Source organism: Procambarus clarkii, chromosome 11, assembly GCF_040958095.1.
Source record: "Procambarus clarkii isolate CNS0578487 chromosome 11, FALCON_Pclarkii_2.0, whole genome shotgun sequence".
Lineage (NCBI taxonomy): Eukaryota > Metazoa > Arthropoda > Malacostraca > Decapoda > Cambaridae > Procambarus > Procambarus clarkii.
This window is the reverse complement of record NC_091160.1, coordinates 36,640,655-36,664,893: the sequence shown is the minus strand read 5'-3', so window position 1 is coordinate 36,664,893 and position 24,239 is coordinate 36,640,655. Positions and strand designations below refer to the sequence as shown.

The following is a 24,239-nucleotide window of genomic DNA, read 5'->3' as shown; positions in this document are numbered from 1 at the left end:
TATATACTTTTTATGATGATTTCAGTTTATTTTATATGTGTGTATATGTATGTATGTATGTATATATATATATATATATATATATATATATATATATATATATATATATATATATATATATATATATATATATATATATATATATATATATATATATATATATATATATATATATATATATATAATGTACTGTATATGAATTATTTAATTATATATATAATTACAGTGTATAGTTCTATATAAACTGTATATATATAGCATGCTGTAACTAGGCTCATAATTTACGTGTTGTTAGATATAAAGGATGCTAAATATATACATATTCAAAATTTATATTTAAACCCCTAGCTGAAAAAATATTATTACAAAAGCGAGTAATTAGAGGAGGTTTATGGTTGTAAATATTAATATTAAGAAGGTGGGTGAGAGAGCCGGGTGTTGTGGAAGACTGCGCTCTCCCTCTCGGGAGCGCAGACCCACCAAACATGGCTTCGAGCAGAAGGAAACAGGATGAGAAGAACCTGAAAACCTTGCGAGAATTGGGTTCCCTGGCTGCTAATAGGACATGCTTCGACTGCCACCAGAGAGGGACGACCTACATCAACATGACTGTGGGCTCCTTCGTCTGTACCTCCTGCTCCGGCAGCCTGTAAGTAGCCTGCTCCTTCACCACTCTTCTTGAGCCTCCTCACCTCCTTACTGCCACCTTTTTCCCGTGGCATGAATAGGTCTTTATTTGTCCTAATGTGGTGTGTGTGGGGCCATTATATGGGTAGCGTGTGTTAAGCGTGGGCATAGGTATGTTGTGGAGGAAATTGGTGCCCCATGCCCCAGGGGGTAAACTGTGTAGGAAAATAGTGGTATAAATTTCATCATTTTTCTAGGAATAATGTTATCATTTTCATGTCCCAGTGTAAGAGCCATACCTCCTAGGTAAGGCCTACACCATCATTACTACTTTGCTGGATCGTTTTAGTGAAAGGGTGATTGCTTGGGATTATTTTCTCAATGTCTTCAAGCAGGTCTATGGGTCTTGCACCCAGTACCTTAATGTTTGGGTCGCGGAAAGTATAGGCGAGGAGAATCGAGCCGGATTGCTAACAGCGTGCCGTGCCCGCTCCTGCGGTGGTAATGTGATGTCGGTGTTGTCAAGTGCTAGACTGAATCGAGTGGGTTTTCGTGTGTCGTCAAGGTCGTGTAGTTTATCATTTACACTGGATACCAACTTCTATTTGTGTACATTGTCTCTAACCAGTATGGTTCTATGTACAGTATAATGCCCATGCAAGGCCAATTGGAGGCATTAGTAAAACGCTTTAAAACGGTTCGTGACCCATACTGCGCAGGTGAATGAAATGGAGGCATTAGTGATGATTTGTGGTAGATAAGTTCCCAAATAATTATTTAACAGTACTTCTGTATTTTTTTAAGTTTTTATTTTATACAAGATAAGTATACCTATCACCTAATGCCCCTGTCCACCTAACAATAAGTAGATATCCAGGAGTTTGTCAGCTTGTTGTGTGGTTGCTTCTTGGCAAGGGTCAGTAATTAGTGCCTGGGGGGGGGGAGAAACCCCTGATATAAGCCTAACATGTATAAATACACTGGCTGCCTGTCCCCCAACACAATGAATTATTAAAATTAAGTGTGTGCAAATTACACTATTGATGGAAGAGACAGCAGGAAAGTTGCAACTTTTAAAAACTAAAACAACATTAAGGCCAAAATTAATAATAATAATAATAATTTGTATTTACAAGAAGGTACAATGGGTTTGTGATATTACATAAGATTGGTATTTTTATATTCTTGCAAAGCCACTAACACACATAGTATTTAGGCAGGTAATACTACCAAGAGGGTAGTACTACCAAGTGATACTACCAAGAGGGTAATGGAACGAGGGTCGAGATGTAGCTGGAACTCGGGTCCCGTTATAGCTGAAGCGAGATGTTAGAACTATAGTCCAGGTGTGGCTAGAAGTTGAGGGGGGCTGGGACGACAAGGTGTAGCTAGAATGTGAGGGGCTGGAACTAGGGTCCAAGTATGGTAGGAAGGTCAGGGGTTGGAATTAGGTTCAAAGTGCGACTGGAATGTGAGGAGCTGGTCCTGGTATTGGATGCATTCAAATTGTATACAGTTATTTCAACAAATTTAATTTTCTAATTGTATTAACCATATATAAGAAGAATATAGGAATAACGTTTACTGCAAAAAACAATCTAGCAATCCCATCTGTATTATGTTATCTGGTGATTTGTTTCAGAAATCAACAACCCTGTTTCCAAACCCGTATTTACCCAGGTCTTTTCTGAATCTAAATTTCTCCCATTTATATCCATTGTTTCAAGTTCTATTTTGTGTTACTATGGACTTTATTTATACCCCCTTTGTTAATAGCATCTATTTATTCATCATATATTGTATTTCAATCATGTCACCCCCTTACTATTCATCTGTTTAGAGAAGGTAAATTGAACTTTTTAATGTCTTCATGAAGGTTTTATCCATTTCTTATGATTGACTTTGTCTTCCTTCTCTGTTCACGTGTGCCCTGAAAGTGAGCTTGTCCATTCTGTAGTATGGAGATAAAACTGAACTGCATTTATCTAAATGGGGCCAAACATGGGCAAGATAAAGCTGAAGAATAATATTAAGATGTCTTATAGCTATGCATTAGAAATAAATTCCAGTACATATCCTATTTGCTTTATTCTGTACATTTGTACTATTATTAATTGGCTTAAATTTCTACTAATCATGACTCCTAGATCTTTCTTGCATTCTGATTTCACAATTTCAACATTGTTCAGCTGATATCTAGTAACTATTATTATTATATGAATTTATTTTTCAGCATTATACTGCATCTACCAATCTTTCCTTTTTTAAAGGCCATCTAGATCATCTTTTAGCAGTTTTATCTTTATCTAAATTGATCACAACCCCCATTTTTGTATCATTTACAAATGTTACTGTTCAATCCTTTCTTAATTTATTTATATACATGATAACAGAGGTCTCAGGACAGAGCCCTGGAGTGCACTTAGATTAACTCCTCAGTACTATGTGTCACTAATTTTTTTTAGTCTTGAGGCATAGTAGCAAGTGCTCTCATAAAGTCAAGATATAGAATATTAATGTGTACCACTATCAATTGCTTGAAGTATACTATACTATACTATACTATACTATACTATACTATATGTACTGTATTTATAAAGAATGAGAGTTACAGGTAATTTGTTAAATTTACTTTTGCATTTATCGATTTGAGGAAAGATAAAGAAAGAGATAAATAAAATGGATGTACAGTATTATAGCATTTTATAGTCTCTGCCATATGAGCTCTTTATTTATTGTGGTATTTTACTGACATGCATCACAGGTCATAACTTATTTAAAAATATCCTAAGCAAAGCACAGGAACGTAGTATACCATACAAATTGAATAGATTGAATAATAATGACCTGAAATGGATAACACAGGATCTGAAGAACCTTACAGGTAGAAAGAGAGCTTGATACAAAATGATTAAGAATGGGGAAGTAAGTTTAGAACAAGAATTCGTCCCACTGGCTAGAAATATTAAAAAAAGAGATAAGGAGGGCAAAATAGAAACTATGAAGTTCGCATAGCAGGGCAAGAAAAGACAAATCCTAATGGGTTTTTAAGTTATTTCGAACAAAGATTAGGGAAAGTATAGGTCCATTAAAAACTGAGACAGGTCAGATAATCGATAATGATGCAGAGATGAGTAGTATTTTTAATAAATATTTTATCTCTACAATATTTACTAAAGAGGAACTTAACATTATGCCTTCAGCCGAACAAGTCTATGTGGGTGGGGAAGAGGACAGGTTGACTAGTTTAGCAGTTACCAGGGAGGATCTTATTAAACAAATAATGAAACTCAAGCCAAACAAATCCCCAGGGCCAGACGAAGTGTTTCCAGGGTGCTTAAGGAACGCAAAGAGGAGTCTTGTGAGCCATTGGCTACCATATTTAACACTTTGGCATGCCCCGCCCGCCACCCCTCAACTGTGCGATTTGGGTCCCAGCGTTTCACGGGAGCGCTCGTTAATTCTGAAAAGTGTATACTGCTAGGTAACAGGGGCATAGGGTGAAAGAAACTCTGCACTCTCTTCAACTTTGTCACCTTAATTCTCGTCCTAAGAGATTAAATTTGGTATCATTGTGTTCGCAATAGAATTCTCTACAGCACTAAATGCATATAAACTCCAAAAGCCCGGCTAATTACCCGCAGCAAACAGAGAAAGTGCGAACGAGTTACCCAGGAGCACGCAAAAGCGATAAAATGTGTTCACTCTTTTCACTCTGGTCACCTCAATTTTCGTCCTAAGTCTTTCATTTTGGTATCAATGGGTTCGCAATAGAATTCTCTAGAGGAATATTAGCATATAAAATAAAAAACCTGGTCACGCTCCAACCGCCGACGAGTTGAAGACGGGCCACTCGTTAACCGCGAGTAAGCGCCCAGACGCCTTCCAGCTACTCTCCCAATTCCTGCCCACAAATGTTTAGTATTTAGTATTTTAGTATATTTAGTATTATAGTTTAGTATTTTTTGTGTAGTAGTTGTACATCACATAAGCATTGTAGATAGCCATTTGCACAAAATAGAAGGTCATTTTCTTCGTCCATTTGTGAGTTTTCCTTATGAAGTGATAATATTTGATCATTTGGTCAAAGTGATCAACACCTTTCATGTTTGTATTGTAGTCACAGATTGCATTCAGCTTGTTGAGTTACCAAACAGTCCCCCCAAAATCGGATAAAAACATGATTTTTGGCAATTATTTTAGTGGACGACGCAGCATTGTGTCATTCCCGAAATTACCGAGAGTAAACAGATGACGCAATGCTATGTCATGCCCGGACTAAAGTGTTAAATCATTAGAGTCAGGCAGAGTGCCAGAGTCGTGGAAGGTTGCTAATGTGGTTCCAATTTTAAAGAAAAGAGATAGATCACTTGAGTCAAACTATCAGCCCGTTAGCTTAATGTCTATTGTGGGAAGGATACTTGAATCGACAATTGCAAATACCATTCGTCTTCATCTTGAAAAACATAAATTAATAAAGGATTCACAACATGGTTTTACAAAAGGCCGTTCATGCTTAACAAATTTGCTATCATTTTACTCCAGCATCATTGAGGTAGTTGATAGTGGTAAGGTTTGTGATATTGTGTACCTGGACTTTAGCAAAGCTTTTGACACAGTCCCACATGAAAGACTGATTAAAAAGATAGAGGCTCACGGTATTGGGGGTACTATGTTAAGTTGGATTAGGGAATGGCTATACCAAAGGAAACAAAGAGTTAGTATAAATGGGGTTAAGTCAGAGTGGGAAAATGTTGTAAGTAGAGTGCCTCAAGGCTCTGTCCTGGGACCTCTGTTATTCGTAATACAGTATATATAAATGATTTAGATTCAGGTTTGAGTAGCAATATTTGCAAATTTGCTGATGATACAAAAATCGGGAGGGAAATAAACACGGAAAAAGATTCTTATCACTTCAAGACTATCTAAATAGGGTTTTGAAATGGTCAAAAGATTGGCAGATGCAGTTTAATGCTGACAAAAGTAAGGTTTTGAGGCTAGGTAATGATATACAGTAGTTACAAGATAAGAGCTAGATGGTGTTGAGATTGTGAAGTCGGATTGGGAAAGGGGATCTGGGAGTTATGATTAGTAAGAATTTAAAACCATAAAAGCAATGCATAAATGTTCGTAGTAAGGCAAATAGGACACTGGGATTTATTAATCGAAGCATTACTAATAAGACACCTGGTGGTGTTCCACGGCTATATTTTACTCTGGTTAGGCCCCATTTAGATTATGCAGTTCAGTTTTGGTCGCTGTACTGTAGAATGGATATAATTCACCAGAACACGTCCAGTGTAGGATGACAAAGTTAATCCCGCAAATAAGAACCCTGTCATATGAAGAAAGATTGACAAAGCTTAAATTACATTCGCTGGAAAGACGAAGAGTTAGAGGTGTACAAGTGGATGAATGGACATAACAAAGGGGGATATTAATAGAGTATTAAAAGTATCAACACAGGACAGAACACGAAACAATGGGTATAAATTTGATAAATATAGATTTAGGAAAGATTTGGGTTATATGTACTGGTTCGGGAACATTGTTGTTAATTTGTGGAACCAGTTGTCGCGTAACGTGGTGGAGGTGGGGTCCCTTGATCGTTTCAAGCATGGGACATGTATATGAATGGGATAGGGTGGTTATAAATAGGAGCTGCCTCGTTTGGGTTAATAGGCCTTCTGCAGTTATCTTTATTCCTATGTTCTTAGGTCAGATTTGTGTTAAGAATAAATATATCAGGGGTGAAGTCCAAATAGGCTGTAGCCAGCTGCAATATATCATTGTCCTCAATATTTTGTATATTTTTTTGTATTAGATTTATTTGAAGTCTTTTTTATTATTTACTGTACACCATCCTAACAGAAATGAGTTATCACTAGTATTCTATTAGTGGAATTTCTAGCCCACTGTGTGGACTGTCACATCCTAGGTGCGTGACATACATAATAATATATGTGATGTCATGTTTCCTGGCTGCTTTTGCAACATTAATGTGCATACCTGATTCAGAGTTACTGCCACCACTCATGCAGACACCATCGTTTAATGTTACTGTTATTTAAAATTTCCTCTGTTATCCTCATCTGTATAGGTCTGTATGGCAATCCCACGGTCCTGAGGCTCTGATTCTCACCAAAGATGCAGTGGTGTTTCAAGTTCAGTTAAAGCTAATTTTCAGAGTACTGTAACCAGTTTCCCACAGGTATACAGTACCTCAAAAACCTTATTGCCTCATAAATATTCAATTGATCTCCAAACTGCCACCCTAAATTAGTTCAATTTCCTGGTGTGCATAAATAATCCAAACGATTCTTTTTCCTTTCTATATTGTAAAACATTTCCTTTTGATGAACAAAAATACAGTATTGGTAACATTAATTTATCAGAGCTACCCAAACATAAATCAAGAAGAAATACAGTACATTAAAATTAATCCAAAATATATATACAAAATGTAAGGAAAATAAATGAATACAATACTTAACACCATAAGTGGATTATGTTGATGGCAGGGCATGTCTGTCGTCACATTCATACAGTGTCGTCCAGGAAGGGGAGGGGGGGTGAATGGGGGATTTTTTTTTTTTTTTTACATTATTACATTACAAATAATACAATCTACCAAAGTTATTGTTTATGTATTTGTGTACATTATATTCTATACGCCCCATTGCCGACCAAGAAGCTACGACTTTGCTAGAAGCTGCGACAACATCATATGACACTGCTCGACTTAGAGCTGTAGTAGCTCCCCATACAGGTGACTTCCTATTAGCAACCCTAATGTCAGCAACCGGCAATATATACATGTTTTAATATGTTTAGCTTTCCATAAGATAGTCATAAATTTTGGCAGTTAATAACCAAAAAAGGGACAGATTTAGGAAAATCCAGATTTCCAACAAATGTGGATTGGGTCTGGAATAATATAATCCAGGTTTTTGAGGTTCCCTGTATACTGTAATACGGTATACACAAATTTAAAAGACCCTTGTAAAAACTGTAAAATTCTCTGTTTCAGCCGTGGGTTAAACCCTCCTCATCGTGTCAAGTCCATCTCCATGGCCAGTTTCACACAGGAGGAAATTGAACAAATAAAATCAAAGGGGAACCAGGTAAATTATCATGTTGTATGTGTATGTGTAAATTGCATTGTATACAACTGTTGTAGTACTACATTTTTTGAGTACTTTCAGGAGCAGAGAGTACAGGTGGCAGTTGTAGAGAGTACTAATGAATTCAGACCTTTATGATACCATGCTAAATTATAGATTATGGCTAAACAGCACAGCAACTAAAATGGCGAGACAAAGGAGAGATGAGGATTGCTATGGAAACACTGGAAAAAGCAGGAGTATTGGAATATGCAGGAAAATGTATTAGATCTCTGAAAGTTAGAGGCTTTATGAGGAAAATGTAAGAGAACACCAGTATGAAGTACAGTAATTACAGTGTGAAGGGTACAGGAGTATTTGATGGTGAGAACATGAAAGGAAGATAATAAGTAGCTACTTATGAAGGAAAGAATAGACAGCAAGCAAGTGATGACTTACTTTTTTATGACAGCTAGATATCAAATTGATAGCTTTGCATTCATGATAGCTTTATATCTATGATAATCAATTATGAGTTGATGACTGCATTGTACTGTAATAGTCAAATAGGCAATTTCTGGGGGAGCCCCGTGGTGGCTATTTCTAGCTATGTTGTCAGTATACCTTATCAGTATTTAGTCATATCAGTCATAGGAGTCTTGTTGGCCTACTAGAGTCTAGAGCCAGAATCTGGCTTCCACAAAAAGGCACAGAGAGCAGTGCATTTGTTACAATCACCCTGACCAAGAAAGCACCCAGAAAACAGACAAAACAACTGTTTGATTCATGAAAACAAAACACCAAAACAGCAAACAGACACTGTAAAAGAATAAGTCAAAACAAAATGGTTCATATGAAACAGGATACAAAAGAACTATCCCAGCGTGCATGTGCCAAGCTGCCATCCGACGGCCAAGCTGGCATCTCATAACCCACGTTCAGTCTTATTACTGATGTGCGAAAGTTAATTTCTCCCCGTCCCTAGCTTGACAGTCATCCAAGCTCTGCTTTTTTTCTATGATAAATGTTGCCCATCTTTAGGACTCCATCCTGTGGGCGTATTTTGGTAACACATCTTTCCTAGTATTTGGTGTTTTGTCTCGAGTGGGTTTTCAAGCCACTCTGTTGACTGAACTTGGCATTATCTGTGCTTGAGGCCTCACGTGCCTAGGGCTTCTTTACTAAGGTGCTCCTTTAGTATTGCCCTTGCATGGCCAGAGTTGCCTTCTCTGGTGTGTTCAGGAGTTCATCTGTGAAAGGTCAGGCCACTGAGGTGGAGAGCTTTGCCCTCAGTAATGCATGCGTCTTTTGATTCCACTGCAAAACCTTGTAGTTGGGGTCATTCTGTTTTTGGTTTGTGAGGTGCATTAAGGTGAATGTGAATGTTATGGCACACTGCGGGCATCCCTAATAACCAAATTTATCCTATAGTCTGCTCTTGGTGTTTTTTTTTTTTTTTTTTACCAAACGTCCCTAGTGATTGAGCCTCCACTTTGGTTATCTGCCTTCAGGTAGCTCCCCTGCATAGTGCGGCGTGGCCCATTGAGCCTCCTCTCGCTACATGCGAGTTTGAGGGGGTGTTCACATGCTTTGCTACTTGCTGACAATCATTCTGTCTGTGTCTACCCATTTGCCTATTGGGTTGATGAATCTTTTGGTCTAAAGTTGTGACATTTGTGCTTGCTGGGTGTCTACCTCAGAACAGGAGACTTTTCGGGCAGCTCCCACTTTGTGGGCTGATTTTCTCTGCTTTTCTTGTTTGTGGCAAGTTGCTCATTTGGACACCCAGGAGTTTGGGCCCTTTGGTGTTTAGGGATTAAGTTTTGGAGGAGAAGATGAATTCCACCTGGTCTAAGTTTGCTCCTCTTCCTTTTCCCTGCTGGTGTGGTGTGCCCAGTGTCTGGTTTTTCCTCTTGGTTAAGGCTCTTAAACATCTGAAAATTTCAGTCAGGTCAGGGGTTTAGCAGTTAACATAGTTTGGCCAACTTCAGGAGTTGCATCGTCCACTTTTACAGCAGATACATTTGAGCCATACCTTCCCACTGGGGATGTAGAGCCTTCACCGTCACAATAATTATCTGGCTCTGATCCTGCTCTGTTGGACGATTCCTATCTGTACCAGGCATTGGGTGGAATATGGTTCTGCTCTGGGAATATCATGGCTGGCCCATCTTCCCCAGAGCTAGGGGGACCCATTGCGGTGTTCGTGTGTGCCCTTCCACTGCTCATACTATTCGGTTCTATCCAAGCAAGGTCTTTTGCTCATGGGAGCATTTCTCCTATTGGCTCATCTTTTTGCACCCTTATTTCAAGGGTGTACTTTTGCATGCTGTTCAATTCTATAGAATTGTCTTCCTGGAGATTTGCATCATCCTGCCTTTTGTCTTCGTCAGCATGGGCGGACATTTTTCCGTTCCTCTTGCAGGACTTGAACCTTGCTTCCCTAATGGACACATCCTCTTTCGAGTTTGGTTCGGCTTCAATTTTTTGGCTTAGGTATGAGGTCCTTTATTTGTTTCTGCTTTCTGACAATCCACCTTCTTTCCTTCGGGCTTGGCAGGGCTTGGTTGGGAGGAAATGAGTTCCATCTCTCGGGTGTTCTTAGATGTTGCTTTGCACTGCTTAGGAGCTGCTTGTTTGCTCCAGTGCTCTCCAAGGATGTGGTCAAGTGGCAGCTTCATGTACAGCTGCCTGTGTTCACTGGAGCCCTCAATACTGAGGATTTTGGGGCTCATACCTACTGAGCATCTGTGATGTACATCTGAGTGGTTATTGAGCTGTTCTTAGATAAGCTCCATGATAGTCTTAGATGTTCCTATGTTTGTCTTTGGTGTGACTGCCTTTCTTCTTGCAGTTCTAGCTTTGGCAGCACTGCCCAAGCTGCTCACCCCATCCCCCTCTTTGGGAGGTGATGCAGGCATATTACTTGGCCTGTCTAGCTTGTCTGCAGGTTTTGCCACCTCAGTCTTCAGATTTGACCTGGTCCTTAACCTCTTTTGTCTGCCTACCCCTTTTTATCTGTTCTCCTTCCTAAGGAAGCTGTTATCAGCTGTGGCTGCTGCTTTTCGTCCCCCTCAATTACTTTTGTAGGGGGGCGGTTCTGACTTCTCCGCTTGGAGGCAGTCTAGTCAGATTAGGGCCTAGCCTGCTGTTGGTCGAGGTTGGCCTCTAGTAGAGTCGCATTTCCAGACTCTTGTGCTTCCTTCAGCTGATTCCTTCTCTGCTCAATGCAACATTACATGTTCTGGAACATTGGTCTACTTATTGGTTTTCACACTGGCCCTTTTGCAGTTGCTTGTTTGATGAGTAGGTGGGGGGACGTCTGATCCTGTGGGATCCAGGTCCCACAATTTGTAGGTTTTCCAGGTTCTTTCCCAAGGCCTTCAATGGCGTTGGGCCACCCTTACCCCCTCTTTTAGTGTCGGGATGTTGAGTTGAGTGCCCTCCCCACAGCTCCATTCAGTTGTGGTGATATGGTTGGACTTGAGTGTGGTAGAATTGATCTCTTCCCTTTGGTGGGTGTCCAAGTTGTTCTCAGTCCCCAAGCAGGACTTGGGGGGGGTACCTACAATACTGTACATACTTTATCTTTCAGGTTTGAGCATCTTCTTTTCCTGTCTGACCTGCATGACCACTTCAGCTCATGTTTGCTTGGTTTTTGCAGACGAATTCCTGAATGGTGTCCCTGGATCTCAGGATGTGTACTGGCACGCTCCTATTCATCCAAAGACTGGTTTAGGTTTCTAGTGGGGTATCAAGTTTATCACTTCAAGGTTCTGCTGGTTTGGCTTGAATCTAGCTCATCGGATCTTTACCAGGTTAGCATGGGTAGTTGTGACCTAGCTGTGTCTATTGGGGGTTCAGGTTCTTGCCTATCTTGAAACAACTGGCTAGTTTAGTCCATGTGTCAGCTGGCCAGGAATTTGGTTCTTTCCCAGCTTGCCAGATTCAGGTTCCAGGTAAATTGGCTAAAGTCCCAGTTGATTTTGTCTCGGTTAAACCTAGTTGGGGCCTAATTTAGGACACATTCAGCATCCCTTTCTCCCCTGTCTCCTGCAGCTGTGCTCTGCCTCCTGCAGCATTGTTGTCTGGTGTAGGATCAGCCCCAGGTGACTCGGTTGGTTGAACATTTGTGTGGGAGTCTGAACTTCACTGGCATAGTATTTTTTCCTGGTCAGGGTTTGGCTCTGGGCGTTGTACTGGTTCCTTCAGTTCTGCTCCTTTTTTGCATCACCAAGACTGTAAGGTTTGGGCTCTGCTTACCCTTTGTCGGCTCGTGCTTCCTTGCTTTTCGGACTTTTCAGGGTTCAGCTTCGTGGCATTTTCCTCCCCCGTCGCTCGACGTGTTCGTGGATTCCTTGTCTCTGGGTTGGGGCTTTATGACCAGCATGCACCATGCCTCTCATGGGGTTTTTGAGGTCTATTAGGGTTCTGGCAGCAAACTATTTCATCAATGCCCTTTGTCTCATTTGGGTTTGTAGCCCTGGGCCGAGTTTCCTGGCCTAGTGTTTCTTCTTCGAATCTGTAGCTGCTGCCTCTCCTCAGTAAGTTAATTTTTTCCTTCTCTGTTGTTAACTTCAGGGAGCCATCAAGCAGGTTTTCCCAGTAAACTGGAATTGAATATAATGAAATGCTTCTTTTCTAGGGGGAGCCCCATTGGCTCCCCAGAGCTATCCAGGCTGAATGGATATGTATAACTTTCTGGCATCAGTCAGTGTGCTTGGAGTTTTTGTCTACCGGGAACCATGAGCCAGAACCTGACCCCCTCAGAGAGGCACGAGGAGCAATGGCCTATAGAAACCCCCCCTGTGGTTGGGAGCATTCTATGTCTGCCATCGACCAGGACAGGCACCCAGAAAGGTAGGCGCCCCAAAACAAACCCCTAATCTGGTAAAACAATTGCTAGCAAAAGCCAAACAAGTAGACATAACTCCCAAAACAAAAATTAGCAAACGAGCATGACGTCGTCATGTTATTGCGCCGCTGTCTGTGCAACCCTCCCCCTCCCCGGGAGGGGGAAGGGGGAGCCCCAGACTCCTCGTGCCGGCGACCCAACACTAGTTCTTGGCTGATGGGTGTCTGGTGTAGTCACGTGCCTCTGGCTCCAGAATTCTTTGTCTCAGGCCTGTGTCTGGTGGCATGGCCTCTCTCTCTCCAGGGTGTGTGAGAGCCAGGAGTGATATTCCAAGGTACTTGGGCTGCATGCACCTAGGGCTACCTTCCCTAGGTGCCTGGTAAGTACTGCCCTTTGGGCTTGGGGCCACCTTGGGGTCTGCCTCCGTGGTGCCTTTTACTGCTCGGTACTTGGCCACCCTTGGGGTCTGCTGGGGTTTTCTTGCCCTTGTGTCCCTGGGTAGGGGGCAGTTGTCGTCACTGGTTGGGGTGGAGGGTACTGCACAGCTAGTCTTCTGTTATTTTAGCGGCCGGCTCTGTTCCGCCCGGGTACGTTGTCCTCTTGCAGGGTTTTTGTTTTTTGTTTTTGTTTTCTGCCTGGTGGGAGGGTCTGCCTGTTCTTTCCTTTGCTGGTTGAGCTTTGTGTATTATATTATATTGGTGGCATCTCCAGCTAGGCCCCCGTGAGTGGACACATCCCGGGGGTTCAGCTTTAGAGGTTTGTTTGATAGGCTTGGGCACAGGTTCTCAGTACCCTGCCTGGGCTTACCCTAGCGTAACACCTAGGCCCTGGGAAACCCCGCGGGGGCTACGGGGTCCGATGGATGTGACCCCTGAGTCCCCCCCCCCCCCCCTCGTGTCTTGCAAGGTTGAAGGTTGCTCTGTCCCCTTGTCTCGGGTGACACTCACCGGTTCTGCCTCTGCCATGCTCCCTGTTGGGTCGGGAATTCCTTTGACCCGGAGTCGTGCGACGTTTGTTGTCTGATCGTACTCCAGTTCACCCAGGCCTCTGATACTGATATGAGGGTGCAGGCAGCAGTCATGTTGCATGCTAGGTTTAAGTTGCTGCAACATGCTAGGTTGATTGCAGCCTTGGATGCCCCGAGACTGCCCCGTTTTGGTTATAAGGACCCGAACTTGGGGGTCTGGGTCGCTTCGGCTCTGGTTCCGTCCGCCCCTTCTAGTCCCTCCTCCTTCCGTTGTACATTCGAAAGTCAACAAGTCCAACATCGGCCTAAAACTAAACGAAGCCGCCTGCAGATACTGCAACCCCCCCCCCCTTGCTTCCAGCCCAACACATATGAGGGTTTCGGGGTCGGGACAGGGTTTAGTTGGTGTCGAGACTCGGGTGGTCTCGGGGAAGTCCCCCTTCTGGGGTTGCAACTGAGGCATTCGAGCCTGGTCCTCCTGCCGGAGCTTCTGGGTTAGACCAGTGGGGCCCCCTTCATTCCAGCTTTTTCGGCCGCTTCTGCTTCTTCTTTAGGGGCGGGGGATTTGGAGGACGGCTCGGCCCCGGGCCCCCCCTGGGTGGGGTTCCTGGGGCGGAGGAGGGTTGACTTGGGGGCCTTGGGCCCCGTTGGACCCCGCCTTGGTTTTTCTGCCCTCTGAGCGGGGCTTAGTGTTACAGGGTGAGGGATTCTCTTTCGACCCCTCCTCGTACGAATTTGATTTGGTGTTTACCCCTCCCCTGGCTTGGTTCCGTGATCCCGTGGATTCTTCGGTTCCTTCTTTCCGGAGCTTTTCGGCCTCCTGCTTCCCGTCTAAGGATTTGCGGGCGGCCATTGCGGCTTACCTCATAAGCGACCCGGATTATGCCTTCGTGATGGATCCGCGCTCCTTCGTGTACGGTTCAGCTTGTCCCTACTGGGTTCGTTATGAGGTTCCGGAGTCGTCTTGGTTGGCAGACTGCCCTCTCTTTTCGTTGGAGGCTTTTCATCCCGTCTGAACCCATGGGTTTTTTGCCCCTCCTTCAAGATGACTACTCTGTCCCAGGTCCATCTTCTGTTGGAGCCGGGCACTTGGATGGTGGCCCTGGACCTCAAGGACACATATTGGCACGTCCCGGTTCATCCATGGTTCAGGGACTGGCTCGGTTTTGTTGTTGGGCATCAAGCTTACCGCTTTCATTGCCTTCTATTCGGCTTGAATCTGGTGCCTCGGATGTTACTCGGGACGTGGTGGCCCGGCTGTGTCTTTTAGGTGTACGGGTTCTGGCCTACCTCGACGACTGGCTGGTTTGGGCTCCCAGCCAGTCCGCGTGTCTGCTCGCCAGGGATTTGGTTCTTTCCCAGCTCGTCGGGTTCGGGTTCCTAGTGAACTGGAGGAAGTCTCAACTGGTTCCCTCTCAGGTCCAGTCTTGGCTGGGTCTTCGGCGGGACGCTCGTACTGTTTCCTTGTCTCTTCCTCCGGCGGCTCTGCTTCACCTGCGTTCCCACCTGCATCTGTTCCTGTGGGGCTCCTTGGTCACAGTGGTTGCTCGAGAGTTTGTGCGGGTGCCTGAACTTTGCCATGATGGTCTACCCACCAGGTCGAGTGTGGCTTCGTCGGCTGTTCTGTTTCTTTCGGGGACGTCCCTTCCGCCTCTCGCAATCGCTGGGTTCGTCTCCCGGGGGTCTTATGCCGGCTGCTGCGTCGCCAGCTTCCTCTACAGGTTTTTCGGGGTTCAGTGCCTTGGCGCCTGCCCGAGCCCTCACTAAATGTGTTCACGGACGCATCGTCTTTTGGCTGGGGCTTTGTGACCATTTCTGGCACCAGGCCGGCACCAGAGATGGTGGTGTCCGTCCCTCCGTCTGGCCCACAGGACGATGCAGGAGTTCGCGGCGGTTTAGTTGTCACTCCGGAGGGTTCGAGTCGCTCGCGAATCGACAATCAGGCTCCATTCAGATTGCTCCCCGGTAGTTCATTGTCTGAACTGTGGAGGTTCGATGTGGTCTTTGGTTTTTTGGGGCTGGTCGCTTTAGGTGACTCGTCTGTTGAGTTCTCGGGGTTTGGCTCTCCTGGTAGTTGACGTTCGGGGGCGGGGGTGTCCATTGTTTTGGTGGACGGCCTGTCATGGTTCATTTTCCTGTCCACGGAATGGACGGTCGACGCCAGCTCCTTCAGTTGGCTCTGCCGGACGTTCGGGCCTCAGGAAGTGGATCTCTTCGTGTCGGCGTGGTCGAGGTGTCTTCCAGTATACGTGGCACCCGTTCCCGATAGCAAGGCCATCGGGGTCGATGCCTTTCAGCTGGACTGGGTTCGGTGGAGTTACCTTTACCTCTTCCCTCCGGTTCAGCTGTTACTCCAGGTCCTGACTTGCTTAGACTTACCAGGGAAGGGCTGTCCTTCTGGCTCCTTGGTGGCCGGCCCAGCCTTGGTTTCAGGCCCTGCTTGCTCGGTGTCCGAACATGAGGGTCTTCCCGTGGCTCTGCCTTTTTCAGCAGATTGGGCCAGTCCAGTACGAGGCTGGTTCGGTCTTCTCCTCTAGTCTTCGTGTTTGGAGTTTTTGACTCGAGTTTATCATGAATTGTATGGTGTGCAGGTGGCTTCGTTGTTAGTCTCCCACCTGCGTGCTTCGTCTCAGCGGCTCAGCTCTGGGTTGACCCGGTTTCCCTTCTTCCCTGTTCCGAGGCTCGGGTCTCTCAGGCCGTCCGCAGGGTTATTAAGGCTATCCAGCCTGCGGTCTATTTCCGGGCCCACGGAGTTCGTAAGTTTGCTGCCTTGGCTGCCGTCTTTGGCAACATATCCTGGGTTGACATTCGGGCCCGGGGTTTCTGGAGGTCGAACAGGGTCCTGGCTGCTCACTAGCTAGTGAATGTCCCTGGGCCTAGTAGGGCCTGCATTGCATTGGGTCAGTGGTTGCAGCCAGTTGTCTCGACTTCATGTTGAGGAGTGAGGACGGACCGCCGCCCAGGTAAGTCCCTTCTTTTCCTTCTCTTTGGGTAGTTAACTCCGAGGAGCCGATGGGACTTCCCCCCAGAAAACCAGCGTTGAATGTACTGAAACCCCATTTTCTGGGTGAGTCCCAGAGGCTCCCAGGCATCCCTTCCTCCAGTCGGCGGTGTTTTTTCGCATGTTTTGACATCCAGCCTAAGAACTAGTGTTGGGTCGCCGGCATGAGGGGTCTGGGGCTCCCCCTTCCCCCTCCCGGGATGGGGGGGGGTTGTGCAGACAGCAACGCGGCAACATGATGACGTCATGCTCATTTGCTAATTTTCGTTTGGGGAGTTCTGTCTAATTGTTCGGCTTTTGGTAGCAATAGTTTTACCAGATTAGGGGTTTGTTTTGGGGGCACCTACCTTTCTGGGTGCCTGTCCTGTTCGATGGCAGACATAGAACGCTCCCAACCACAGGGGGGGTTTCTATAGGCCATTGCTCCTTTTGCTTCTCTGAGGGGGCCAGGTTCTGGCTCGTGGTCCCTGGTAGGCAAGATCTCCAAGCACATTGACTGATGCCAGAACGTTATACATATCCATTCAGCCAGGATTGCTCCGGGGAGCCTCCGGGACTTGCCCAGAAAATGGCGTTTCATTACATTCAATGCTGGTTTTTGGGATGAGCCCTGGTGGCTCCCTGACTCCACCCCCTCCCTCCCTCCTCCCTAACAATCCCCCGTTTCCTGTGCCTCTACGAGGCAGCCAGGTTTGGGTTCTGGCATCTGGTAGTCCAATAAGAAACCTATGACTGATGTGGCTTGGGATTGGGTAGCTATACCGGCAACATAGCGTCGGTGCGCCACCAAGCGGCTCCATTCCCCCCTCCCCCCCCCCCCAGAAAAAGGCATTTCATTATATTCAACACTGGTTTTATGATGGTCAAACTAACAAGTAACACCATTTTTACTTTTTGTGATACTTTTGTGTTAGTCAAACTAACAAGATCTTTACTTCTGTGATGGCCAAATGAGCTAAAGATGACATAATTTTTTTAATTAGATCCAAACCTGCATGTAGAATACTCAGACAAGTGATTCAGAAGCTTCTTAAGGGTATTGAACACATGAAGGTACTGTACAGTATTTTTAATGTCTGTAGAAATCTTTGCATCTAATCACTCTTCTTAGGATGGGAAGTTTCCAGCAAAAAAATAGGTGTCATAGGTTTAGGAGTAATTTTTTTAATGTGTTTCAGGAATGAAGAAAACTTGTCACAATTTGCCCTATAATTTTATTTCCTTTTCCCTTTTTTCTAGTATTGTGGAGCTGTTTGGCTGGGTCTTTATGATGCTAAGATCAGTCCTTTTCCTGACACCAAAGACGAACATAAAATTAGAGATTTCATGATTTTGAAATACGAAAAGAAAAGGTAAGTGTAGGTATTATATTCATATTATGTAGCTGGAGCCAATCACTGTTAATACAGTATATGAAATTTTCCTTTAGTAGTATATGGTCTGATGCTATGTTGGGATTGGGTTTGTGATAATGAAGCATTCTAAAGTAATGTGGAGCTCTTAAACGTTTGTGGTAGTTTGCTGAATTTGCATTCTAATTGCTTGTTTATTGGTGTCTTGCCTGTCACAAGGTGTTTTCTGAGAAGGCTCCTATGGTGGTTCCTTGGTGCTTGTTACTTGGCAAGCTCCACTCAATTAAATCTACTCAGGTCATTACGAGTCATATATATATCTATATATATACCTACCAGGAACCAAAGGCCTGAACCTGGCTCCCTATATAGAAGTGCAAGGAGCAGGCCTAGATCATAAATTACCCTAACCCCAAAAATGGTCACCAGAAGGGGGGAGGGGGCAGCAAGTCAAAATGGACTACAACAAGGTAAACAAACCATAGAAAATGGGACAGCAAAGCCCCGAGACTCACGATCTACACGGTGGTGAAGCAGTTCTCACTTGTTACACCTGTGCACCATCAAGCTGTGCACTTTCCTCCTCGAACCACAAACATTGAATCCCCAGTCATTTTGCCTGATGCATCCATTGAACACATTTACTGCTATACTCCTATCTGCCCCAGTATCCTTTGGCTCCCAGTATTTCAGACAAGGGCTGGCCATCCTGGGCTAGTTTTCCCCTTTCATGGGGTTAATTTCAGCGGCTCTCCTCTGCCCCTAAATAATTTCTTTTTTTCTCTCTGTGGTGACATAGCACCAAGGAGCCACCATAGGGAACTCTCTCAGAAAATCAGCATTGAATGTAATGGAATGTCGTTCTTTGGTGGCTTCTTGGGACCCTCCTTCCCCATTCCATGGCTTTGTTTGTTTCTGTCTTCTTGGCTAAATGACTAAGGTTCAATGCTAGAAGGGTAGGTGCACGTTTGCCTGGTGGTGCACAGGTAGAACTAACGAGAGAACAGCTTCATGACCAGGATGTTCATTCATCTGAGGGGTTTGCTTGCCGATTTTGTTCTATGCTTTGTTTACTTTGCTATTTATTTCTTTTAGTTTGACCTCTTTTTCTGGTGGCCTTTTCTTGCTTTGGTGACCTAGGATTCCTTGCTACTTGTGCCTCTTTAGATGGGGGGGGAGGGTAGATTTTGCACTGATTTCTGATAGGCTTACAATGTCATGCAATAGACTGACATGAATTTGGTGGAGCTTTCCAAGTAGTAAGCATCAAGGAACCACCAATGACCCATCATGGACCCACCAGAAAGAGATATTTCATTACATTCCGGTGCTAGTTTTTCCTTGTATGAGATGCTGTTTGGAGAATGTAACGGAGAGTTACTGAGACTGTTTCTCAGGGAACAATAGGAAATAAAAGGCATGTTTCTTGGTATTACCTCAAAAGTGCTACCTTCCCCCATCTCCCTCTTCTCTCCCCATCTCCCTCTTCTCTCCCCCATATCCCTCTTCTCTCCCCATCTCCCTCTTCTCTCCCCATCCCTTCTTCTCTCCCCATCCCCTCTTCTCTCCCCATCCCCTCTTCTCTCCCCATCCCCTCTTCTCTCCCCAATCCCCTCTTCTCTTTCCCCCCCCCCCTCACCTTCCCCTTCTGTCTTTTCTCTTTTCTCTCACCATTGCTCTCTGCCCTTCACCCACTCTCTCCCCTCTCTCTCCCCCGTCACACACTCCCCATCTCACACCCCCCCCCCATCTCACTCCCCCCCCCCCCATCTCACTCCCCCCCCATCTCACTCCCCCCCCCATCTCACTCCCCCCCCCATCTCACTCCCCCCCCCCATCTCACTCCCCCCCCCATGTCTCACTCTCTCCCCATCACACACTCTCCCTTCACACACTCTCTCCCCGTCACACACTCATCCCTGTCACACACTCATCCCTGTCACACACTCTCCCCGTCACACACTCATCCCTGTCACACACTCTCCCCATCACACTTTCTCCCCCATTACACCCACTCCCCCTTCACACAATCCCCCCGTCACACACTCTTCCCTCATCACACGTTCTCCCCCGTCACTCTCCCGTCACACTCCCATATCACACACACTCCCCCATCACACACTCTCCCTTCACACACACTTTCCCTTCACACACACTCCCCCTTCACACACACTCCCCCTTCACACACACTCCCCCTTCACACACACTCCCCCATCACACACACTCCCCCATCACACACACTCTCCCATCACACACACTCCCCCTTCACACACACTCCCCCTTCACACACACTCCCCCTTCACACACACTCCCCCTTCACACACACACTCCCCCGTCACACACACACTCCCCCGTCACACACACACTCCCCCGTCACACACACACTCCCCCGTCACACACACACTCCCCCGTCACACACACACTCCCCCGTCACACACACTTCCCCGTCACACACACTCTCCCGTCACACACACTCCCCCGTCACACACACTCTTCCCCCTTCACACACACTTCCCCTTCATGCACACACTCCCCCTTCATGCACACACTCCCCCTTCATGCACACACACTCCCCCATCACACACACTCCCCCTCCACACACACACACCCCCTCCACACACACACTCCCCCTCCACACACACACTCCCCTCCACACACACACACTCCCCCCTCCACACACACACTCCCCCCTCCACACACACACACCCCCTCCACACACACACACCCCCTCCACACACACACTCCCCCTCCACACACACACTCCCCCTCCACACACACACTCCCCCTCCACACACACACTCCCCCTCCACACACACACTCCCCCTCCACACACACACTCCCCCTCCACACACACACTCCCCCTCCACACACACACACACTCCCCCTCCACACACACACACACTCCCCCTCCACACACACACACACACACACTCCCCCTCCACACACACACACTCCCCCTCCACACACACACACACACACTCCCCCTCCACACACACACACACACACTCCCCCTCCACACACACACACACTCCCCCTCCACACACACACACACACACTCCCCCTCCACACACACACACACACACACACTCCCCCTCCACACACACACACACACACACACTCCCCCTCCACACACACACACACACACACTCCCCCTCCACACACACACACACACACACTCCCCCTCCACACACACACACACACACACTCCCCCTCCACACACACACACACACACACACTCCCCCTCCACACACACACACACACACACTCCCCCTCCACACACACACACACACACACTCCCCCTCCACACACACACACACACTCCCCCTCCACACACACACACACACACTCCCCCTCCACACACACACTCCCCCTCCACACACACACTCCCCCTCCACACACACACTCCCCCTCCACACACACACACACACACACACACTCCCCCTCCACACACACACACACACACACTCCCCCTCCACACACACACACACACACACACACTCCCCCTCCACACACACACACACACACACACACACTCCCCCTCCACACACACACACACACACACACTCCCCCTCCACACACACACACACACATTCCCCCTCCACACACACACACACACACACTCCCCCTCCACACACACACACACACTCTCCCCCTCCACACACACACACACACACACTCCCCCTCCACACACACACACACACACATTCCCCCTCCACACACACACACACACACTCCCCCTCCACACACACACACACACACACACACTCCCCCTCCACACACACACTCCCCCTCCACACACACACTCCCCCTCCACACACACACACACACTCCCCCTTCATGCACACACACACACTCCCCCGTCACTCTTCCCCCCTCTTCCCCTTTGCCCTTCTCCCTCCACCTTTGCTCCCTTTGCTTTGCTCTTTCCCCTGCACTCTGCCCTATTCACTCTCTCTCCTCTTTGTTGTCTCCCCCTTCAATCTCCTCCTCTTCACCTACCTTTTTTCCCCGTTTCCCCCCTTTTTCACCCTTTTTGCTCACTCTATTGCACCCTCTCACTTCTCTTCCCCCTCCTCTCTCTTGCTCTTCCCCTCTAACCCCTCATTCTCCTTATACCCCACCTTTTTCCCCCTTCACTTTCTCCTTTGGTGCTCTCCTCTCCCCTCTCTCTTTGCTGCTTCCTCCTCCCCCTTTGCTTTGCCCCTCTAGCTCTTCCACCTCTCCCCTTGTCTCCTACCTATCCCATCTCTCCTCTACCCCTAGTCTCCCACCCCCAGTCTCCTCCTCCCCCTCTCACCCCCTCCCCCCCTTGCTCGCTTTCTCTGCTTGCTCTCATTTTCTCTCCCCCCCCCCCTCCCTCCATCCCTATCACCCCAACTGTTTCCTTCCTCCTCTCCTCCAACTCTTCCTCTCCCCTCCCCTCATTCTCCTTCATTTTCTCTCCCTCCCCCTCATTCTCCCCATTCTCTTCCCTCCCCACATTCTCCCCATCCCCTCACTCCCCCATTATTTCCTCCCCTCATTTTTCCCATTCTCTCCCCCCTCTCCTCATTCTCTCCCCCTCATTCTCCCCATTCTCTGCCCCCCTCCTCATTCTTCCTATTCTCTCCCCCTCCCCTCATTCTCCCTCTCACCTCCCCTCATTCTCCCTCTCTCCTCCCCTCATTCTCCCTCTCTCCTCCCCTCATTTTTCTCCTCTCCCCTTCACTCATTCTCCCTCTCTCCTCCCCACCCCTCATTTTCCCCCTCTCCTCCTCATTCTCCCCCTCCCCTCATTCTCCCCCTCCCCTCATTCTCTCAGCTCCCACTCCCGTTATTCTCTCCCCCCCCCTCATCCCCCCCCCCTGTCTCGCAGCCCCTCACTCTTCCTCCTTTTATCCTATCTACATTATGGCATGGAACTGGTGTGGTGATTGTGAGTCTCAGTGGTGTGTACCACTGGCCTGGGATGAACTGACCTTGGGGCAGGAAGCACAGCAGTGTGTGTGTGTGTGCGTGGGCGGAGCTTGGGGGAGGTGTGGGTGAAGCGGGTAACGGAATGGTCAGGACCTGTAGAGCGAGAGGCATTAGTGAGACGTGCACACTGCTGGCAGACACGTGTGTGTGGCTTTGACTCAAGTTGACACTTCTGGTGAGTATTGGTGAGTTGAGTCTTTATTTTGATTGTGTGAAGTGATCACATTTTGTTCTCATTCATGTACAGTTCCTGTACTATTTTGATTAGTATTACAGTACATGTACAAGTACTGTGGGGGTATCAGCCTGTGGGTTCAAAGTGTCATTACTTACTGACCTTGATCAAATAAGGTGGTCCTAATTCTTGAGTCAATACAGAAATTATTTACATTTTAATTAAATACATATGATTCAGCTATTGCAATTCACATCTGTGATACTGTAATGCACATGGTGGTATATTGCAGTACAAAGGGATGGGAATGGTGCAGGGGAATGGGGCTGGTGCTGTGGGATGGGACTGATACAGTGGGATGGGACTGGTACAGTGGGATGGGACTGATACAGTGGGATGGGACTGATACAGTGGAATGGGACTGGTACAGTGGGATGGGACTGATACAGTGGGATGGGACTGGTACAGTGGGATGGGACTGGTACAGTGGGATGGGACTGGTACAGTGGGATGGGACTGGTGCAGTGGGATGGGACTGGTGCAGTGGGATGGGACTGGTACAGTGGGATGGGACTGGTACAGTGGGATGGGACTGGTTCAGTGGGATGGGACTGGTTCAGTGGGATGGGACTGGTACAGTGGGATGGGACTGGTTCAGTGGGATGGGACTGGTACAGTGGGATGGGACTGGTACAGTGGGATGGGACTGGTTCAGTCGGATGGGACTGGTACAGTAGGATGGGACTGGTACAGTAGGATAGGACTGGTACAGTAGGATAGGACTGGTACAGTGGGATGGGACTGGTGCAGTGGGATAGGACTGGTACAGTAGGATAGGACTGGTACAGTGGGATGGGACTGGTGCAGTGGGATGGGTCTGGTACAGTAGGATGGGTCTGGTACAGTGGGATGGGTCTGGTACAGTGGGATGGGTCTGGTACAGTGGGATGGGACTGGTGCAGTGGGATGGAACTAGTACTGTGGAATGGGACTGGTACAGTGGGATAGGACTGGTACAGTGGGATGGGACTGGTGCAGTGGGATAGGACTGGTACAGTAGGATAGGACTGGTACAGTGGGATGGGACTGGTGCAGTGGGATGGGACTAGTACTGTGGAATGGGACTGGTACAGTGGGATGGGACTAGTGCAGTGGGATGGGACTGGCACAGTGGGATGGGACTGGCACAGTGGGATGGGACTG

The 24,239-nt window shown here is 46.8% G+C and overlaps 1 protein-coding gene across 4 annotated transcripts in view; it reads left to right on the top strand.

The window, feature by feature from the left end:
* Nucleotides 1-418: 418 nt before the first annotated feature.
* drongo (Arf GTPase activating protein drongo) overlaps nt 419-24,239 on the top strand; it is a 60,027-nt gene continuing 36,206 nt past the window's right edge. For all 4 annotated transcript variants that reach the window (XM_045742526.2, XM_045742525.2, XM_045742524.2 and 1 more), the window contains exons 1-3: nt 419-649; nt 7,658-7,751; nt 17,793-17,905. In XM_045742526.2, coding sequence (XP_045598482.1) covers nt 486-649; nt 7,658-7,751; nt 17,793-17,905 — 371 coding nt within the window. In that variant the 5' untranslated portion in view covers nt 419-485. The remainder of the gene's footprint in view (nt 650-7,657; nt 7,752-17,792; nt 17,906-24,239) is intronic.